This window comes from Caretta caretta, chromosome 1 (genome assembly GCF_965140235.1).
Source record: "Caretta caretta isolate rCarCar2 chromosome 1, rCarCar1.hap1, whole genome shotgun sequence".
NCBI classification, from domain to species: domain Eukaryota; kingdom Metazoa; phylum Chordata; order Testudines; family Cheloniidae; genus Caretta; species Caretta caretta.
In genome coordinates this window covers 315623108-315641574 of record NC_134206.1, presented here as the reverse complement: position 1 = coordinate 315641574, position 18467 = coordinate 315623108, and the positions used below count along the sequence as shown (strand labels likewise).

Below are 18467 nucleotides of genomic sequence, written 5' to 3'. Positions count from 1 at the left end.
TCAAAAGAGCCTAAGGGAATGAGGCTCCCAAATCCCTTTCAATGGAATTTAGGCACCTAACTCCCTTAGACTTCCTTTGGTGCAAAGTTTAAGCAATTTAATTCAAGTAAAATGTGGAGAAACAGAAGTTAAGTGGAGGAGCAGAGAATGAAATCTCTCTGCTCTCTCTATCAGTGTATTTATGGCACATGAAAAAACATTTCTCACTGATAAAGTGGATGACCTAGACAATGGATTTTAACCTCCAATATGTTGGTGTTCCTGAACAATGAAAGCATAGATGGACATATTATTTTTTCCACAATCTTATCAAAGTCAATTATCAAGAGGCCATGAATATTTGAAGTGAGCTAGAAAGAACTTACTGAACATTCTAGCAAAAACACAGGTTTTAAGGAAAAAAATCTAGAGGATTTACTAACAACATTTTTATTATTAATTATTATTAGAGATATTCAAACATGCTGAAGGGATTCAGAAGCACTAATCCAGGGGTTCTCAAACTGGGGGTCGTGACCACTCAGGGGTTCGCAATATTATTATGTGAGGGGTCGCGAGTGTCAGCCTCCATCCCCAAGCCCCGCTTCACCTCCAGCATTTATAATAGTATTAAATATAAAAAAAAAAAAGCTTTTAATTTATAAGGGTGGTCGCACTCATAAGTTTGCTATGTGAAAGGAGTAGGGTTGCCAACTTTCTAATAGCACAAAACAGAACACCCCGGCCCCGCCCCATGTCCCACCCCTCCCAGAGGCCACGCCTATGCCCCATCCCTTCTCCAAGGCCCCGCGCCCAGCTTGCTGCATCCCCCCTCCCTCCATCGCTCGCTCTCCCCCACCCTCACTCACTTTCACCGAGCTGGAGCAAGGAGTTGGGGTGCGGATGAGGTGTGAGGGCTCCAGCTGGAGGTGTGGACTCTGGGGTGGGGCCGGGGATTAGCGGTTTGGGCTGCAGGAGGGGGCTCCAAGCTGGAGCAGGGGAGCTGGGGGCTGAAGGCTCCAGCTGGGGGTGTGGGTTCTGGGGTAGGACCAGGGATGAGGGGTTTGGGGTACAGGAGGGGGCTTATGGCTGGGGCAGGGAGGGTACAGGGTGCAGGCTCCAGGAGGGAGTTTGGGTATGGGAGGGGACTCTGGGCTGGGGCAGGGGGTTGGGGTACAGGAGGGGGTGCGGGTCCCGGAGGCAATTACTGCGGCTCCCAGGAAGTACCCGCCAGGTCCCTGTGACCCCTATACGCATGGGCGGCCAGGGAGGCGCCAAGGCACCGAGAGCTGCCCTTGCACCCACAGGCACTGCCCCTGCAGCTCCCATTGGTCACTGTTCCTGGCCAATGGGAGCTGTGGACCTGGCCCTTGGGTGAGGGCAGCGCATGGAGCCTCCCTGTGCCTAGGGGCTGGAAGGATCTAGCAGCCGCTTCCAGGAGTCACACGGAGCCAAAGCAGGTAGGAAGCCTGCCTTAGCCCCGGGCCCCCGCTCTGCCACCAACCGGACTTTTAAAGGCCTGGTTGGCAGTGCCAACCAGAGCTGCCAGGGTCCGTTTTCAACCGGGGGTTTCGGTCAAAAACCGGATGCCAGGCAACCCTGGAAAGAGGTCACCAACACAAAAGTTTGAGAACTACTGCACTAATCCAACATTCAATGGGACTTGTGCTCCTAAATCCTTTAAGTGCTTTTGCAAACTCATTATTATATTTTGGTGACACAAAAACACTGGTAGGGACAGGAGCCCATTGTGCTAGGTATTGGACAAACATATGTGAAGAATCAGTCCCTGCTGTACAATTGTGTGGATTGTACACACCTCGTACAATCCAAGGGCCTGAGCTTGCAATCGGATACATATGGGTGGACATGCATGCAGACTACCACCAATTCCTTTAATTTAGAACAAAATGCAACCAGTGAATGTGATAAACAACAGGATGGGAATGAGGTAATTTGATTACACTAACTAGCTATATGTACATGTAACCCTCAAGGAGATTACTTCAATTCCTGGTACTCTGTGTGCTGGTAGCTCAGAGAGAGGCATACTGTCCCTGATAGGGAGGGGCAGCCAAAGGCAGACTCAGAGTCTGTTCAGCAACAAACAGGGAGAGAGATACCCTTCCCACGGAGCTCAGGAGAGAGGAGAAGCCATTTTGGAGCCGTCTGGACTCTGGAGTCAGCAGGGCCATCCTTAGGCATATGAAGCATACATAGCTGCGTAGGGCACCTGAAAATTTGGGGCAGCCTGGGTCTTAGTGTCCACCCACCCCTCCTCTTCCTATCACTGTTCTGACCCTTCCTGCAGGCTCCCACAGCTGGCTCCTGCAGCCTGGTGAGTCTTCCTCCAGAGGGGATCTAGTAACTTAAAAGTGAAAAAGTCCTCCAGCTTTCCAGACCTATTCGCACCACACTGAAACCGTTAAGGAGCCATGCAAGTGGTAATGAAGCCATTTAACAGGCATTTGCCAACCCCAGGTATATACCCTCAGTTTCTGAATTTACTGACAAAAACAGTTGTGCATTACTGTAATATTTACTCAGAACATGTCAGTCTACAGGACCTTAGTTTAAAACTTGCTTTAAAAATATTTCATTAGAAGATTGCTGAAGATTACAAAATCACATCTCTAAAAAATCCTTGGATAGATTTTTAGATGCACAATCTGAGTATTCATCTTTAGCCTTAAATGCTTGGATCTTCAGACATATAGTTTTTTAAATAAATCCTTCAAAAGACCACCCTTACCTAAAATACACATGTTAATTTTAATTACTATAGTACAAAAAACTTGCTTCCAAAGTCTTCCTGTCCTTTCTGTCCATCCTTTTCTTCCTTCACTCCCCTGTTGAAGAGAGCCCTTAAACACACAACATCCCTTTCCTTTCAGATAGCTGGACAAACGAGTTTCCCCTTCTCTACTTCTGACTATTTGATGAACTCATTTTAAGAGAATCCTCCAGCAAAATCAATACCTTAGTAAGATATAAAATCCTTTGTTATGCCTAAAATTTTTGGAAACATATTTTTTAAAGTTGGTGAAATTTCATAAACATGTCTATTGTTATGGAGATTACACAAAGTAAATTAGTGTTCCCTTTTTCTAAAAGCAGTGAACATTGTTATGAACACACTAACCCTCTGTGACTGCTTAATTTAAAATAATGTCTTTGTTTCAGTGAATTAAATATGTAGTAATCTGGAATGATTACTTTATGAAGGCTTAAGAGTACATTTAAAATATAAAATCAGTTTAGAAATACTGATTAAGAAAATGTGAAACAGAGAAGAGCTGCATCATGTATTCCATAATATTTAATGTTGTATTCAGCAGGACAGCTGATTTGCCCTCAAAGTTTTTGCAAATAAATCTCTGACAAACTTGAGGGTATATCAAAAAACCTGTGACTGCCATTTTTTATTCCCAAGATTAGTGCTTTTAATTAGGTACCTTCTCCATGTCCAGTCTTTACCTTCACCTACTGGCATGCAGTGGAAAATATGCTCCATTTTCTTTAGAAATAAATTGCAGAAGAGTGTTTTTTCAAATGTCATTTGCTTCATTTGGGCTCAGGGATTTGGCTGGAAGGGGGTGAGCAGGGAGGGGGAGGGAATAGGAAGAGGGAGACCATGGGGAGAGGGCGGGGCTTGGGCAGACTGATGGTGGGCCTGGGGCAGAGTAGGGCGGGGCCACAGGCAGAAGAGGTGGGCTGGGGAGCTAGCCTCCCCAAGCGGCAGCTTCACCCACCACCCATGACAGCAGATAAGAACAGGTCGGCTCCCGCACACCCAGGGCGCGCTGCAGTCTCCTTAGGCAGAGGCTGTATTCACAGAGCCAAATGCACCAGCGCCGCACATTCTGCATGAGGGAGAGGGTACAGGGGTCTCTGCAGGGAACTATGACTCTCCATCACCATGAGGCAGACCGGGTGGCTCGGTATCCTTTGCTGCCTCCCCCTCCACCCCCGGGTTGTGAGCCCGGGCTGCCGTCGGGCATAGGGGCACCAGTTTAATAATACTGTGTTCAGCCCCATAAATCCTAAGTACGGCCCTGGGAGTCAGCCAAGGAAAGGGCAGGACTGGCCTCTGGGGACCTGAAAGCAAGGTCCCTCAGCTTGGGCCTTTCCCTCTCCAAAGGTGACTTCCAGTTTGTAGAGTTTTGAACTCTATGTGAGATCAGTCACCACTTGGCCAGCTCTGCTCTGGCTGCTAGTCCGGGGCTGCTGCCTGCTGTGAGTGTGTCTGAGCACTGGGGTGGGAGATTAAAATCCAGATTTTACTATACTTTTGTAATCTCCACCTTAAACCCTACACCCCTTTGTGGTGAGGGGAAATCCTGGCACCAGAAGCAGCCTGACTCCTATATGAAGAGGACACCTGTCAGCAGTGGTTGTCAGCCCTCTGCAGTGACGGAGGAGTCCAGAGCCATCTCTGAACCTGAGGATCTGTGGCGGAGTTGTGAGTCTCCATCTTTTAGTTAGCTAGTCAGGGAAATAGTTTGGGAGACCACTTACCAGGAGCACCATTTCGGGGGTGCAAGGGGGGCTCAAGGCTCCCCCCCCACCATTTTCATATTGGAGGTTTGCTAAAAGCACATGCCCTCGCCCCAGACGGAGCTCTTAACTGCAACACAATTTGAGCGTGATATGTAATGAGTTCTCAAAAAGAAAAGGAGTACTTGTGGCACCTTAGAGACTAACCAATTTATTTGAGCATAAGCTTTCGTGAGCTACAGCTCACTTCATCTGATGCATAAAAGTGGAACCTGTAATGAGTTCTGTGCTGCTCCAAGCTTCTGCCTTGCGGCAGGGAGTTTGTTTATAAACAGAGGCAGGGTGATTAACATAACAAAAGGCTTGTCATTAAATTAAATTAAGGATCGTTAGATGATCCTGAAAGCATTGCCAGGCACTCCAGTTAAAAAATAGGAAACAAAGAGTAGGAATAAATGGTGAGAATAGAAAGAGGTAGTGGTGCCCCCCAGGAGTCTGTACTGGGACCTGTGCTGTTCAACATATTCTTAAATGATCTGGAAAAAGGGGTAAACAGTGAGGTGGCAAAATTTGCAGATGATACAAAATTACTGAAGATAGTTAAGTCCAAAGCTGACTGCAAAGAGTTACAAAGGGATCTCACAAAACTAGGTGACTTGGCAACAGAATGGCAGATGAAATTCAATGTTGATAAATGCAAAATAATGCACATGGCAAAATATAATCCCAACTATACATACAAAATGATGGGGTCTAAATTAGCTGTTACTTGTCAAGAAAGAGAATTTGTGGATAGTTCTCTGAAAATATCTGCTCAATGTGCAATGGCAATCAAATAAGCTAACAGAATACTGAAAATCATTAGGAAAGGGTTAGATACTAAGACAGAAAATATCATATTGCCTCTATATAAATCCATGGTACACCCACATATTGCATACTGCATGCAGATTTGGTCATCCCATCTCAAAAAAAGATATATTGGATTTAGAAAAGAAACAGAGAAGGGCAACAGAAATGCTTAGGGGTATGGACACCTTCCATATGAGCAGAGATTAAAAAGACTGGGACTTTTCATCTTGGAAAAGAGATGCCTAAGGGGGGATATGATAGAGGCCCATAAAATAATGAATGGTATGGGAAAACTGAATAAGGAAATGTTATTTACTCCTTCACACAACACAAGAACTAGGGGTCACCCAATGAAATTAATAGGCAGCAGATTTAAAACAAAGAAAATAAAAGTATTTCTTCATGGTCAATCTGTGGAACTCATTGCCAGGGCATGTTGTAAGGCCAAAACTATAACAGGGTTCCAATAAGAACTAGATAAGTTCATGGAGGATAGGTCCGTCAATGGCTATTAGTTGGGGTGGGGGGCATGATCCAACACCATATTCTGAGTGTCCCTAACCTCTGTTTGCCAGAAGCTGGGAATGGGCTATGGGATGAATCATTTTGATGATTGCCATATTCTGTTCATTCATATTGGTCACTGTTGGAAGACAGGACATTGGGCTACTTGGACCACTGGTCTTCCCCCGTATGGCCATTCTGATGTTCTTATATAGATCCCAGATGTATGTGCCTCCCACTGTGACCCACTAGACCCCACTCCCCTCCCAGAGATGAGACAGAACCCAGGAATACTGACAGGGGCTCTCTCTCCACAGAGTTAGTAACAAAGTAAGAATATACATTCAAATTTTAAACCTAACCAGTGTCCCTTAGGTGACTTGCCACAAGATATCAGAATATGTTAGTATTAGCGCTGAGTGGGTCTAATATTTATTTAATTTTCTTTCTTTTATGTAGAATTAAATACAGTGCTCCTGTCCGCTAATTGTTATCTGCCAAAAAACTTCAGTTTTCAAGTGCCTAAGTAAGCCCCTGGAATCACAGTTAAAAGTTGCACCACCCTACCAAAATCTGAAATGGTGCCCTGCCACTTCCTCAACTGTGTCCTCAAACCAGGGGGTAAGGGATTGGGGATTTTGTTACCTGCTGCCTATTAAATCTGCAGAGGGACTTACCACATTATCCCACTTGTGAGTCTCTTGAGCTGTACTGAACCCAGTCAGCCACATTGCTAACAGCTGCACAGATGATATTGTCGTCACAGATCATCAAGAGCCCCTACAAACTACAGAACACTAATTTTACGTTAGCTATATCAGGTCGCATGACTGGGGAAATTCACGGATATTGCAGGGGCCCTGGTGACCCTGAGAATAGTATTTTACCTTGATATATTTATCTTCTGTTTAATAATAATTACTGTCTTAAATATATTGTATGTGTTTGTGTTATTTCATGGAAGTCTCCAACTATCTGGCAAGTAAGTGGTGGTTACCCAGTGATTAGAATTTTCCCCTCAAGCTGCCCTGGTGACCCTGCCAGGAAGGAGCAAGGGAGTGGAGGCACCACCAAATAAATTCATATGGGAAGAAAAAGAAGTTACACCCTGCTGAATGTATGGCGGGATCCAGAAGAACCCAGGCCTGTTCATCAAAACCCATAAGGAGATTGGCGCTAAAGGAGGTAACCAAATGGATAGGGGGCACTACATACAATTTGATGTTTCTGAATTTTTAAGAATCAGGATAAAGAACAATCTTTTGGGAGAAACATACAGGTGTGGTACAATAAAACAGAAAGTTTGAATATCCAATATTTCTGGATATTATTGGAGCAGGAAACAAGGTCCAGAGACAAAGGAATTAGCTGCAATGTAGGATTCCAGAACAAAACCTCAATTTAACATTTTTAAACATGCCTCTAGGATACGAAGATCACTAAAATCTACATAAATAAATAGGCTTCATTCTTCCAAGGCCCTGTACAAGCAGCATGTCTCAGGATTGGGTCAGTCAAGACAAGACTGACTCAGGGTTATCTGGACATAGCTAAACTGAGACACTCGGTCCAGCCCATCTTTGGCAGAATTCCAGCCCAACTAAGACTGTGTGGTCTATCTCTATGTTATCCTAGAGATTCCTGTAAGTTCTCAAAATTGACCATCTGGTTATAAATCTAAGGTCTCAGGAGCTTGTTGGAATAACAACATTCATCAAGAAAGAAAGGGAAATTAATCGAGGAAAATATTTTCCTTCAGTTGCATAGTTATCTGCTAAATGTTTTTAATTCCAAAAGTGTAGTTGAATATTATGAGGTAAGTCCTCATCTAGACATACCAGTTCAAATTCACTGGGTAGCAGAGACCTTTGGTTTATTGACAGTCATTTTATAAACACAGCTATTATTTGAGTACTAATACGCACAAAGGTTGATTTTAATATTAATTCACCATTGATATAATTCAGACTGTTTTCTCATTTTATTTTCTATTTCTTTAAAAACATGCTGGGCTTATTTGGACTGTATACAAACCTCATAGTTAATTCCAAAACTGGAGTTCTTAAAGGAGCCTGATGGTTTTAGGTGCAAAACCCCCAATTAATTTCAAGGGGAGTTGGGCACCTAACTTCCTTAAGTTCCTTTAAGGATTCCAGCCTAATCCCTACAAATAGAGGGCTATAAAGAAGCACTTGTCAGCCACAGCACCAAAAACAGAGCCACCACAGACCACATTATATTTCCCACTGTGCAGATACAAGAGCTATTCCTAAGGGAATTCCACACCAGTGCACATGTGCAGAATTCACATCTGTCACACATTTCTTTGCTTCCCTGAAGAAAAATGACTTTCTGACAGGGAAGCAAAGGGAAGCAGCAAGAGTGGTCATGTGCCCCTTCCAAGCAGCGCAGGCATGTCATTTCAGGTGCCAAGAGCAGTCGTTGGAGAGAGAAATCACTGGGGGAGTGAAGTGTCTGGGGACACCCCAGCTGGTGCTGGATCAGACCCACCAGGAGCCGGGGCCAGGTCAGACCCATCCCCCATCCACCCAACCCCTGTGCATCTGGACCCCCTATAGTCAGACCCCCCTCAATGAGCCTCACTTCCTGCACCCAGAACCCCACCACCAAGCCCCCGGGCCCCCCTGCTGAACCCCACCCGCTGCATCCAGACCCCCACCCCTGCACCCAGACCACCTCTGCCAAGCCCCACCCCTCAGTACCCAGAACCCCCCACACCCCTACGGAGTGCATCCAGATTTCCCCCTGCACCTAGACCCTCACTGAACCACCCACTCGCAGACTGCCCGACACAGAATCCTCTCACTCCACACCTGGATCCCCCCACACTAAGCCCCTCCACACTTCCCAGGCTGAGACTGCATGCCCACATCTGGTGCGCCTGGTGTGGAGGGACAGGGACTCAGGGTGTTTCTGGGGCAGGCTTGGCCCTTGCGCTGCATGAGGGTCAGGTGCAGCCTCACTGCTGAGTCTATGTCCTGGGGAGATGAGGGGAAAGCAGGGTAATCTCTGTGCAGTCAGTGGCCTGTGCTCCCTACTGCCATGCTGGAGCCTCCACATTTATTTATTGACAAATAGAATGTGGAGAATTTTAAAATATTGTGCACAGAACTTTTATTTTTTTGGTGCAGAATTTTTAATTTTTTGGTGCAGAATTCCTTCAGGAGTAAAGAGCAGGCAAGAGACAGTGCAAAGTCTCTCCACCCCGCCTTCCATACTTGATCAGGAAGCAACTACAGACCTAGGCTCTGATCTTGCAGAGACTTATGGAAGAAGAGCTGGATGAGGCTTTTTTAAACAACTAACAAAATCATCCAAAGCACAGGACTTGGTGGTGATGGGGGACTTCAACTACCCAGACATCTGTTCAGAAAATAATACAGCTGGGCACAGATTATCCAACAAGTTCTTGGAATGTATTGGAGACAATATTTTAGTTCAGAAGGTGGAGACAGCTACTAGGGGAGAGGCTGTTTGACAAATAGGAACTGGTTGAAAATTTGAAAGTGGAAGATAGCTTAGGTAAAAGTGGACATGAAATGGTAGAGTTCATGATTGTAAGGAATGGTAGGAGGGAAACCACCACAATAAAGATAAATTTCAGGTTTCAGAGTAGCAGCCGTGTCAGTCTGTATTCGCAAAAAGAAAAGGAGTACTTGTGGTACCTTAGAGACTAACAAATTTATTTGAGCATAAGCTTTCGTGAGCTACAGCTCACTTCATCAGATGCATATGCTTATGCTCAGATAAATTTGTTAGTCTCTAAGGTGCCATAAGTACTCCTTTTCTTTTTGTGAATAAAGATAAAGGATTTCAAGAAGGCAGACTTTAACAAACTCAGGAAGTTGGTAGGTAAGATCCCCTGGGAAGCAAGTATAAGGGGAAGAAGAGTTCAAAAGAGTTGGCAGTTTTTCAGAGACATTATTAAGGGCAGAAGAGCAAACTATCCCACTGTAAAGGAAAGACAGGAAGTATGGCAAGAGACTACCCTAGCTTAATCAAGAATTCTTCAATGATCTGAAACTCAAAAAAGTCCGACAAAACATGGAAACTAGGTCAAATTACAAAGGATGAATATAAACAAATAACACAGATATGTAGAGACAAAATTAGAAAGGCTGAGGCATGAAATGAGATTAAACTAGCTGAAGACATAGAGGGTAACAAGAAAACATTCTATAAATACCTTAGAAGCAAGAGGAAGGCCAAGGACAGGGTAGGCCCATGACTCAAAGAGGGGGAAAAAACAATAATAGTAAATGTGGAAATGGCAGAGGTGTGAAATGACTTCTTTGTTTCAGTTTTCACCAAAAAGATTAGTAGTGATTGGGTGTATAACATAGTGAATGCCAGTGAAAATGAGGTAGGATCAGAGGCTAAAATAGGGAAAGAACAAGTTAAAAGTTACTTAGACAAGTTAGAGGCCTTCAAGTCACCGGGGCCTGATGAAATACATCCTAGAATACTCAAGGAGCTGACTGATGAGGTATCTGAGCCACTAGCAATTATCTTCAAAAAGTCATAGAAGATGGGAGAGATTCCAGAGAACTGGAAAAGGGCAAATATAGTGCCCATCTATAAAAAGGGAAATAAGGGGAATTACAGTCCAGTCAACTTAACTTCAGTACCTGGAAAGATAATGGAGCAAATAATTACTCAATCAATTTGCAGACACCTAGAAGATAATGAAGTGATAAGAAACAATCAGCATGGATTTGTCAAGAACAAATCATGTCAAACCAGCCTAATAGCTTTCTCTGACAGGGTAACAAGCCTTATGGATGGGGGGAAGAAGTTGATGTGGTAGATCTTGACTTTAGTAAGGCTTTTGATACTCTCTCACATGACTTTCTCATAAACAAACTAGGGAAATACAACCAAGATGGAGCTTCTGTAAGGTGGGTGCATAACTAGTTGGAAAACCATTCCCAGAGAGTAGTTATCAGTGGTTCACAGTCAAGCTGGAAGGGCATAATGAGTGGGGTCCCGTGGGAATCAGTTCTGGGTCCGGTTCTGTTCAATATCTTCATCAATTATTTAGATAAAGGCATAGAGTTTACACTTATAAAATTTGCGGACATACCAAGTTGGGAGGGGTTGAAAGTCCTTTGGAGGACAGAATTAAAATTCGAAATGATCTGGACAAACTGGAGAAATGGTCTGAAGAAAACAGGATGAATTTCAATAAGGACAAATACAAAGTACTCCATTTAGGAAGGAACAATCAGTTGCATACATATAAAATAGGAAATGACTGCCTAGGAAGGAGTACTGCAGAAAGGGATCTGTGGGTCATAGTGGACCACAAGCTAAATATGAGTCAACAGTGTAACGCTGTTGCAAAAAAAGCAAACATCATTCTGGGATGTATTAGCAGGAGTGTTGTAAGTAGGACACGTGAAGTAATTCTTCTGCTCTACTCTGTGCTGATTAAGCCTCAACTGGAGTATTGCGTCCAGTTCTGGGCGCCACATTTCAGGAAAGATGTGGACAAATTGGAGAAAGTCCAGAGAAAAGCAACAAAAATGATTAAAAGTTTAGAAACATGACTTCTGAGGGAAGATTGAAAAAATTGGGTTTGTTTAGTTTGGAGAAGAGAAGACTGAGAGGGGGCATGATAACTGTTTTCAAGTACATCAAAGGTTGTTACAAGGAGCGGGGGGAAATTATACTTCTTAACCTCTGAGGAAAGGACAAGAAACAATGGGCTTAAATTGAAGCAAGAGCGGTTTAGGTTGAAAATTAGGAAAAATGTCCTAACTGTCAGGGTGGTTAAATACTGGAATAAATTGCCCAGGGAAGTTCTGGAATCTCTGTCATTGGAGATTTTTAAGAGCAGGTTAGACAAACATCTGTCAGGGATGGTTTAGATAATTCTTAGTCCTGCCATGAGCTGAGGGGACTGGACTAAATGACCTCTCGATGTGCCTTCCAGTCCTACAATTCTACGATTCTATGATAAAGTTAACTGTATGTTCTGTGGGTAGTGCTAACAAAGCAACACAACTACTCACAGAGCAGAAAATTCAACATAAGCATGAATTTTTGCAGAATCAGGGTCCTATCTTCGCACTTCTTGAGCTAAAGGGCTGGGGAGGTGTGGGTATGTGGGGGGAAATGGTCAGGTGCCACCTGGGACAGCACCTGGGGTCTCAGAAGGGGTGGGCTTTGGCTCTACTACCTCTTCCACATTGTCTGGCAGAATGATGCTGATGGCAGACCTAAGTGTATGCTTCCCTCTAAAAAGTAGGGGTAGGAGCCACATTAAAGTATGCTCCTTCCAATTCCTAAAGGATTCAGACAGGAATAACGCCCCAGGGCACTGGCAATGGTGGAACTGCCTTTCCCAGCACTGCTGTTTCGAGCCACAAGGCAGCTGCATTATAGTAAGATCAAATTCATATCACAGACCAAACAAGCTCCCACATGACTAGTTGGCAAAAATTAAACAATCAGATCTCCCCTTGAATGACTCATCTGACCTTTAATGCACAAAAGCTTCCCCTCACTTCTGTTTTAACTGTAAACACATTTGTACTTGCTTACACTGTACAGCTTGCTGAGAGTGTATACAACACATTTGCAGCAGACTTCCGCACTTCTAGTCATGAAAAGAAGCCTCTATCTGCCTCTTGCACCCTCAGAACTCCTGGGTGACGTTTTACCCGGCCTTCCAGGCACTTTAGACTGTAAGGTCTCTGCCTCAGAGGCCTGTGTGGGCAGAGGGGGCATTCAGTCCACATGTTTGGGCTTAACCCAACTTTTGTGTTTCGTTTTCTACTTTTTTATTTTTAACTCTGTATTTTTAAACAACATGGGATAGATATGTATTACCAGAGGAAAAAGAAAAGGAGTACTTGTGGCACCTTAGAGACTAACAAATTTATTTGAGCATAAGCTTTCGTGAGCTACAGCTCACTTCATTGGATGCATGCAGTAGAAAATGATGAGTGATTTTAAAACATTTTGGACCCAACTCTGATCCCAGTTATAATAGAGGAAACATACTACAATCTACTGAAGGTAATGGGTTTACTCTACATGTACAACAATTTAAATGAGATCAGAATTTGGCCCTTTGTTTCTCTGATATGAAATCAGTACGTTAAGCCTAGGATTTTCAAAGGTGCCTAAGGGAGGGATGCACAAATTCCCACGGAATTTCAATGGCAGATAGGCACCTAACTCTCTTACAATCCTTTGAAATTTTGTAGGCAAGCACATAATACTGACATTAAACTGTAATTCAGAAATAAACCATAAGCTAATGCCTACGATTTCTCATAGAATCAAAAACTTACAAATCATTAAATTTCTCCAGTATTACATCTGGTGTGAACACATCCAATATTCCAATAACCTAAAAACAGGAGAGAGAAAAAACAGAAATATATGGATTAAGATTTCATCAACAAAAAATTCCCAAGCCACATAATAAATGAAGAAATATAGTGTAGAACATTACCAAAATGAGACATTAGTTACAAACATAAAAATGAGAAGTAGCTTGCCTATAGCAAAGCACACAACTTCTAGTGTAAATGAGGTTTGTCACCCATTATCCATCAATTTTCACCTCCATCACTAGGTCTGCTTGACCTAAGGATAAACAAGCTTTAAACGTACATTTTTTATATATATATAAGCAAGGCTGAGTGATAATTATATAAAACAGCTGATAAAACCAAACAAACTAAAACTTTACCATGCTGTACACACAGGAATAGTCCATCATTGTTATTCAGTCACTTCTGGGGAAAAGTGAGCCAACTGTGGGTCAATGCATAGTAACACAAAATAATTTAGGATAGCAAATAAAATGAATTTTCCAAATTCATCTGCAGGGAAATTTTGGTAGGCAGAATATAATTCCCAGAATGGAATTTGGTCAGGACCCTGGGACTAAACTTGTTTATTCCTGTGAAAAGCGATAATTGGCCTTAAGTGACCATAAGTCATCAAGAATACAATTGGGAATTTAACTCTATATCTTGGACTGCTGCACGCGGCTCCCCAGGCCGAGGGGAGGGAGGGGGCGGCGGGGAGCTGCCACGGGGGGGGGGAGGGGGACTCCCTGGGCCGAGGGGAGGGGGCAGCGGGGCTCCCCGGGCCGAGGGGAGGGGGCAGCGGGGGCGGGGAGCTGCCGCAGGGGGGCTCCCCGGGCCGAGGGGAGGGGACGGCGCAAGGTGGAAGTTTCACCTAGAGCGCGAAACCTCCTTGCACCAGCCCTGGAAGCACCAGAGAAGGGGGTCGGCTTATGAACGGGTATAGAAAGGGAGAGGTGGGACAAAGCCCCTCCCTCCAAACAGAGGGAGCAAGGAGAGGCAGCACAGCCAGCACAGCCAAAAGGGAAGAGGAGGGGCCAGAGTCTCTGCTTCTGGCCATGCTGCTGTCCCCCTAGCCTCTGAAGCAGCTGCAGCCATGCCGCTCGGCCCCGCCCCCCAGAGCAGGCTGTGGCCGCGCCGCCCGGCCAACCGGAGCACCCTGCAGCCATGCCACCCAGCCCAGCCTGCTGGAACATGCTGTGACCGCACCACCTGGTCTGGCCCGCCGGCGCAGGCTGCGGCCACGCTGCCCAGCCTGCCAGAGCAGCTCCAGCCAGGCCAGAGACATCCTCCCCTGACCCTCCCCAAATAAGGTGGGAAGGGATGGGATAGGGAGAGTGTGGGGGACCCTGGCTACGGATGGGGTCGTGGGGGGTGGTCACAGGGGTTACTCGCCTGACCTCCAGCTTCTCCCCGCCCCAAAATTTCCCCACCAGTTCCTGTCCCGGCCCGTCAGGGTAAGCAGCTGGCACGCCAGGACACTTTGTTTACTTAGGTTTACCTCCATGCCTGTGGACCCTCAAGGTAAACAAACCATGTCTGCCTGCCAGTGGCTTATCCTGATGGCCTGGGAGCCAAAGTTTGCTGACCCCTGAATTATAGGGTCAGCTTATGAATGGGTCATAAAAATTTTCCATTTTTACTTATCCCTCTTGGGGGGGGCTTATAAACGAACCGGCTTATGATCGAGTATATACAGTAGTCTTTTTGGAGCCATGAAAAGAACAATAAAAAAATGAAAGAACTGCTCCACAAAACATTAGTAAGACCCATTACTAGACAATCAAAAATAAAGTAAAAGAGGATGTATGTATTCAAAACCATGCTTTAAAGTACTGAGGTTATAGCAAATATTTTATTTTTCAGATTTCTACAGCAGAGTTTTATAAATATCCACCACAGAAACTTTTCACTCATGATGCAGAAAGTGACACCGAAGCTGAATCATGGAATTTTAAGGGCTTTGCTTCTAGTTAAAACTTTGCATGTGCACTTTTCTAAAGCTGCATCTTGCCGAGTCTACATTTCAAAAATTCTTAATATATATGTAGCTAGCATCTAAAGAGTGTGTTATTATAAATGGAAAGTTAGTATTTGAACTTCAGCCTGGCCACCAAGTGCCTTCTCTTCCCATTAAAACCCACTACTTCCTGGGAAGAAGCGTTCCTTGTCCTCTAACTAATACACTTTCTGTGTCCTCATTTACCTGAACTGTTGCCCTGTGTCTTGTCTATTTTAGATTGTAAGCTACATGATGGTGACAGCGAGCTTCAGCACGAAAAGTAATTGATACCGCAGAAGATGAGGCAATGTATGGATGCTGCACCACATGGATTTGCAAAAAGTATCCTTAAGGCAAACAAAGCCTGGGAACCTGTATTATATGCTCCTTTTCTTGTTGTGAAACATGGGAAGCTGGAAAAGGTATTTCAACAGAAAATACCAGCCAAAAATCAAGGAGATTAGTAAAGCTCATTAAAATTCCTCTTCATCTCCCATTAAAGTCAGCGGGAGTATATTAGTTACTTGGACTATCCTGTTAGTTAACAACAGGATTTGTCCTGAGAAACAAAGAACTGAGCTCATACTTTTCAGGTAAACTGGCAAACTAATTGAGACAAGCTTGTCATCAGTCTTTGTCGTTGCAAATCCTCGGAATTGAAAAGACCGGGGAAAGAGCAGCAACTCCATTCAAAAGACCAATGTAGAGAGCAAAATGGGAACTGAGCACAGAATATTTTTATAAACATGCAATGGATGGTTGTCCCTCTTTTATTGTCATACCCATTTGATTTGATAAACTAGTTTATTCTTTTTCATAATGGATTTTCTAAAGCAACATCATTGAAACTGACATGGACAAGTCACACTAAAAATAATTAATCATTTATAAATATCAAAGAGAGAACTCTGATTCCTTCTCATCAGTGACCTTTATTTAATAGCTATGTTTCAGAGTGTTTTTTCCAAACTAGAATATAGTTATTAATATTTCCATTTATGTTACAGCCTGCTGCAGATACATTACAAACAAGAGGATACAAAATAAAATAAATACTCTAAGGAAGATATAATTTCGGTGACTAATGTAAATATAAGAAAAATTACTGGTTAGTATGTTGGAAATATTTTTCTCCATAACACCCTGCAAAAACATTTGTTACCATGGAATGCCATTCCTCTATTAAATATAAGGTTCTTAAACATAATGACTGACATAAAGACCAGTTTGGATAGTAAAGCACAAACGACACACGGTGCTTATTTCTTTTATAACTTGGTATGTATAAAATAAAATAGAAAATACCTTGACGTTATCAACAATGATAAAGAGGACAGGTCACTGATACAGAGTGATCTGGAAGACTCAGTAAGCTGGGCACAAGCAAATAACATGCATTTTAATACAGCTACATGTAATGTATACATGTAGGAGAAAAGAATATAGGCCACACTTAGAAGATGGAGGACTTTATCCTGGGAAGCAATGGTGCTGGAACCGGGAAAGGGAGCAGCGGGCAATCCCCCCACACACACACACTTTTAAAAGTGGGAGGGCCATGCCCCACAATTTTTAACAAAAGAAACATATGAGTTTGCCCCCCAAGAGGTGACCCATGCCTGCCCATAGTGGGCACAGTGAGGGCAGTGGTTTCAACCGATGTTACTGAGCATGCTCAGTCCATCTGAGCATGCTTAGTACAAGCCAAGCAGCAAATCTGTGTGGGCATGCTACCCTGCATCCCGCCCCCCACTTCTACAAAGGTTCCGGTGCCCTTACTGGGAAGTGGTGACTGAAAAAGATTTGGGGTCATGGTGGATAATCAGCTGAACATGAGCTCCCAGTGCAAAGCTGTGGCCAAAAGGGCTAATGCTATCTTTGGATGCATAAACAGGGGAATCTCAAGTAGGAGCACAGAGGTTATTTTACCTCTTTCTTTGGTACTGGTGCAACCCTACTGAAATACTGTGTCCAGTTCTGGTGTCCACAATTCAAGAAGGATGTTAATAAATTGGAGAGGGCTCAGAGAAGAGCCAAGAGAATGATTACATGATTAGAACATATGCCTTATAACGATAGACTCAGGGAGCTCAATCTATTTAGCTTAAGAAAGAGATGGTTAAAGGATGACTTGATCACAGTCTTTAAGTACCTAGAAGGGGAACAAATATTTCCTAATGGACTCTTCAATCTAGCAGACAAAGGTATAACAAAATCCAATGGCTGGAAGTGGAAGCTACCCAAATTTAGACTGGAAATAAGGAGCAAATGTTTTATAGTGAGGATAATTAACCACTGGAACAATTTACCAAGGTTTATGGTGGAGTCTCCATCACTGACACTTTTTAAAATCAAGACTTTTTAAAAATATATGCTCTAGTTCAAAAGGAATTATTTTTGAGACCTTCTATAGCCTGTGTTATACAGGTCAGACTAGATGATCACAATGGTCCTTTCTGGCCTTGGAATCTATGAAAAACATTCTTCAATTATATTTTGATTGCTTCACCAGAGCACTTGCTGTTATTAGAGATGCAAGTTCTGTGGACAAGGAATGCTACTATAAGATACCACTGGAAAAGGTCTATGTCTATGGTAGACATTAGCAGTGATGCTCTCCACCAGGGTCTCACTTTTACCAATCAGTTTTTAAGATGAGATTTCTGGCATTCAGTAGCACAATGAGGTGAGTACGCCATCAACCCATGGCCATCGGAGTGATTGTTTTTTTTATCCGGTGTTCATTGGTTCCTTGTAAACTCAGTGAAAGTCCCTCCACCATCCCTTTAAAGACAGATCCAAAGTGGAGTGAATGGTATGGGAGAAAAAATCAAACTCAGATTTTTTTGTTCAATATTAGTGTCTTGTGTAGCCCCCGCTTTCTCCTTCCCTGATAGAGTAGGAGGAGCTACTCTGAGGATAAAGTAGTATCACTGATCTTGAAAATCTGGAGTGCAAGGTAACAAAGATAATAGCAATAAAATTAAATTGCTCTCAGGAATCGTTAGCAGCAGCCTGCAACACCATGTTTAAGGATATTTCCAGAAGAACAGATTCTGAAAGAAAGTCTAGGGATAGAGAAGACAAGACAGTCAACACTAAATTGTTAAAAGAATTGATTCCTGGCAAACAAAAAGATGGATTTCTTTACATACCATTGTGACACAGAGACCCCTTGGCAAAGGGTTCTCTGTTCTTTGCAAACAACTCTCACCCCAGACCTGACAAACTCACAACACCAAACACATCTTACAGGGTGTATATCCTTGAAGAGTAACACGAAAGGT

General features: G+C 43.6%; 1 protein-coding gene across 1 annotated transcript in view; it reads right to left on the bottom strand.

Annotated features, from left to right (window-relative positions):
- The window catches only part of LOC125630653 (mitogen-activated protein kinase 12), a 78192-nt gene that overhangs the window by 38162 nt on the left and 21563 nt on the right, over nucleotides 1-18467 (bottom strand). The window contains exon 3 of the mRNA XM_048836877.2: nucleotides 13155-13213. Within this exon, the coding sequence (XP_048692834.1) occupies nucleotides 13155-13213 (59 nt within the window). The remainder of the gene's footprint in view (nucleotides 1-13154; nucleotides 13214-18467) is intronic.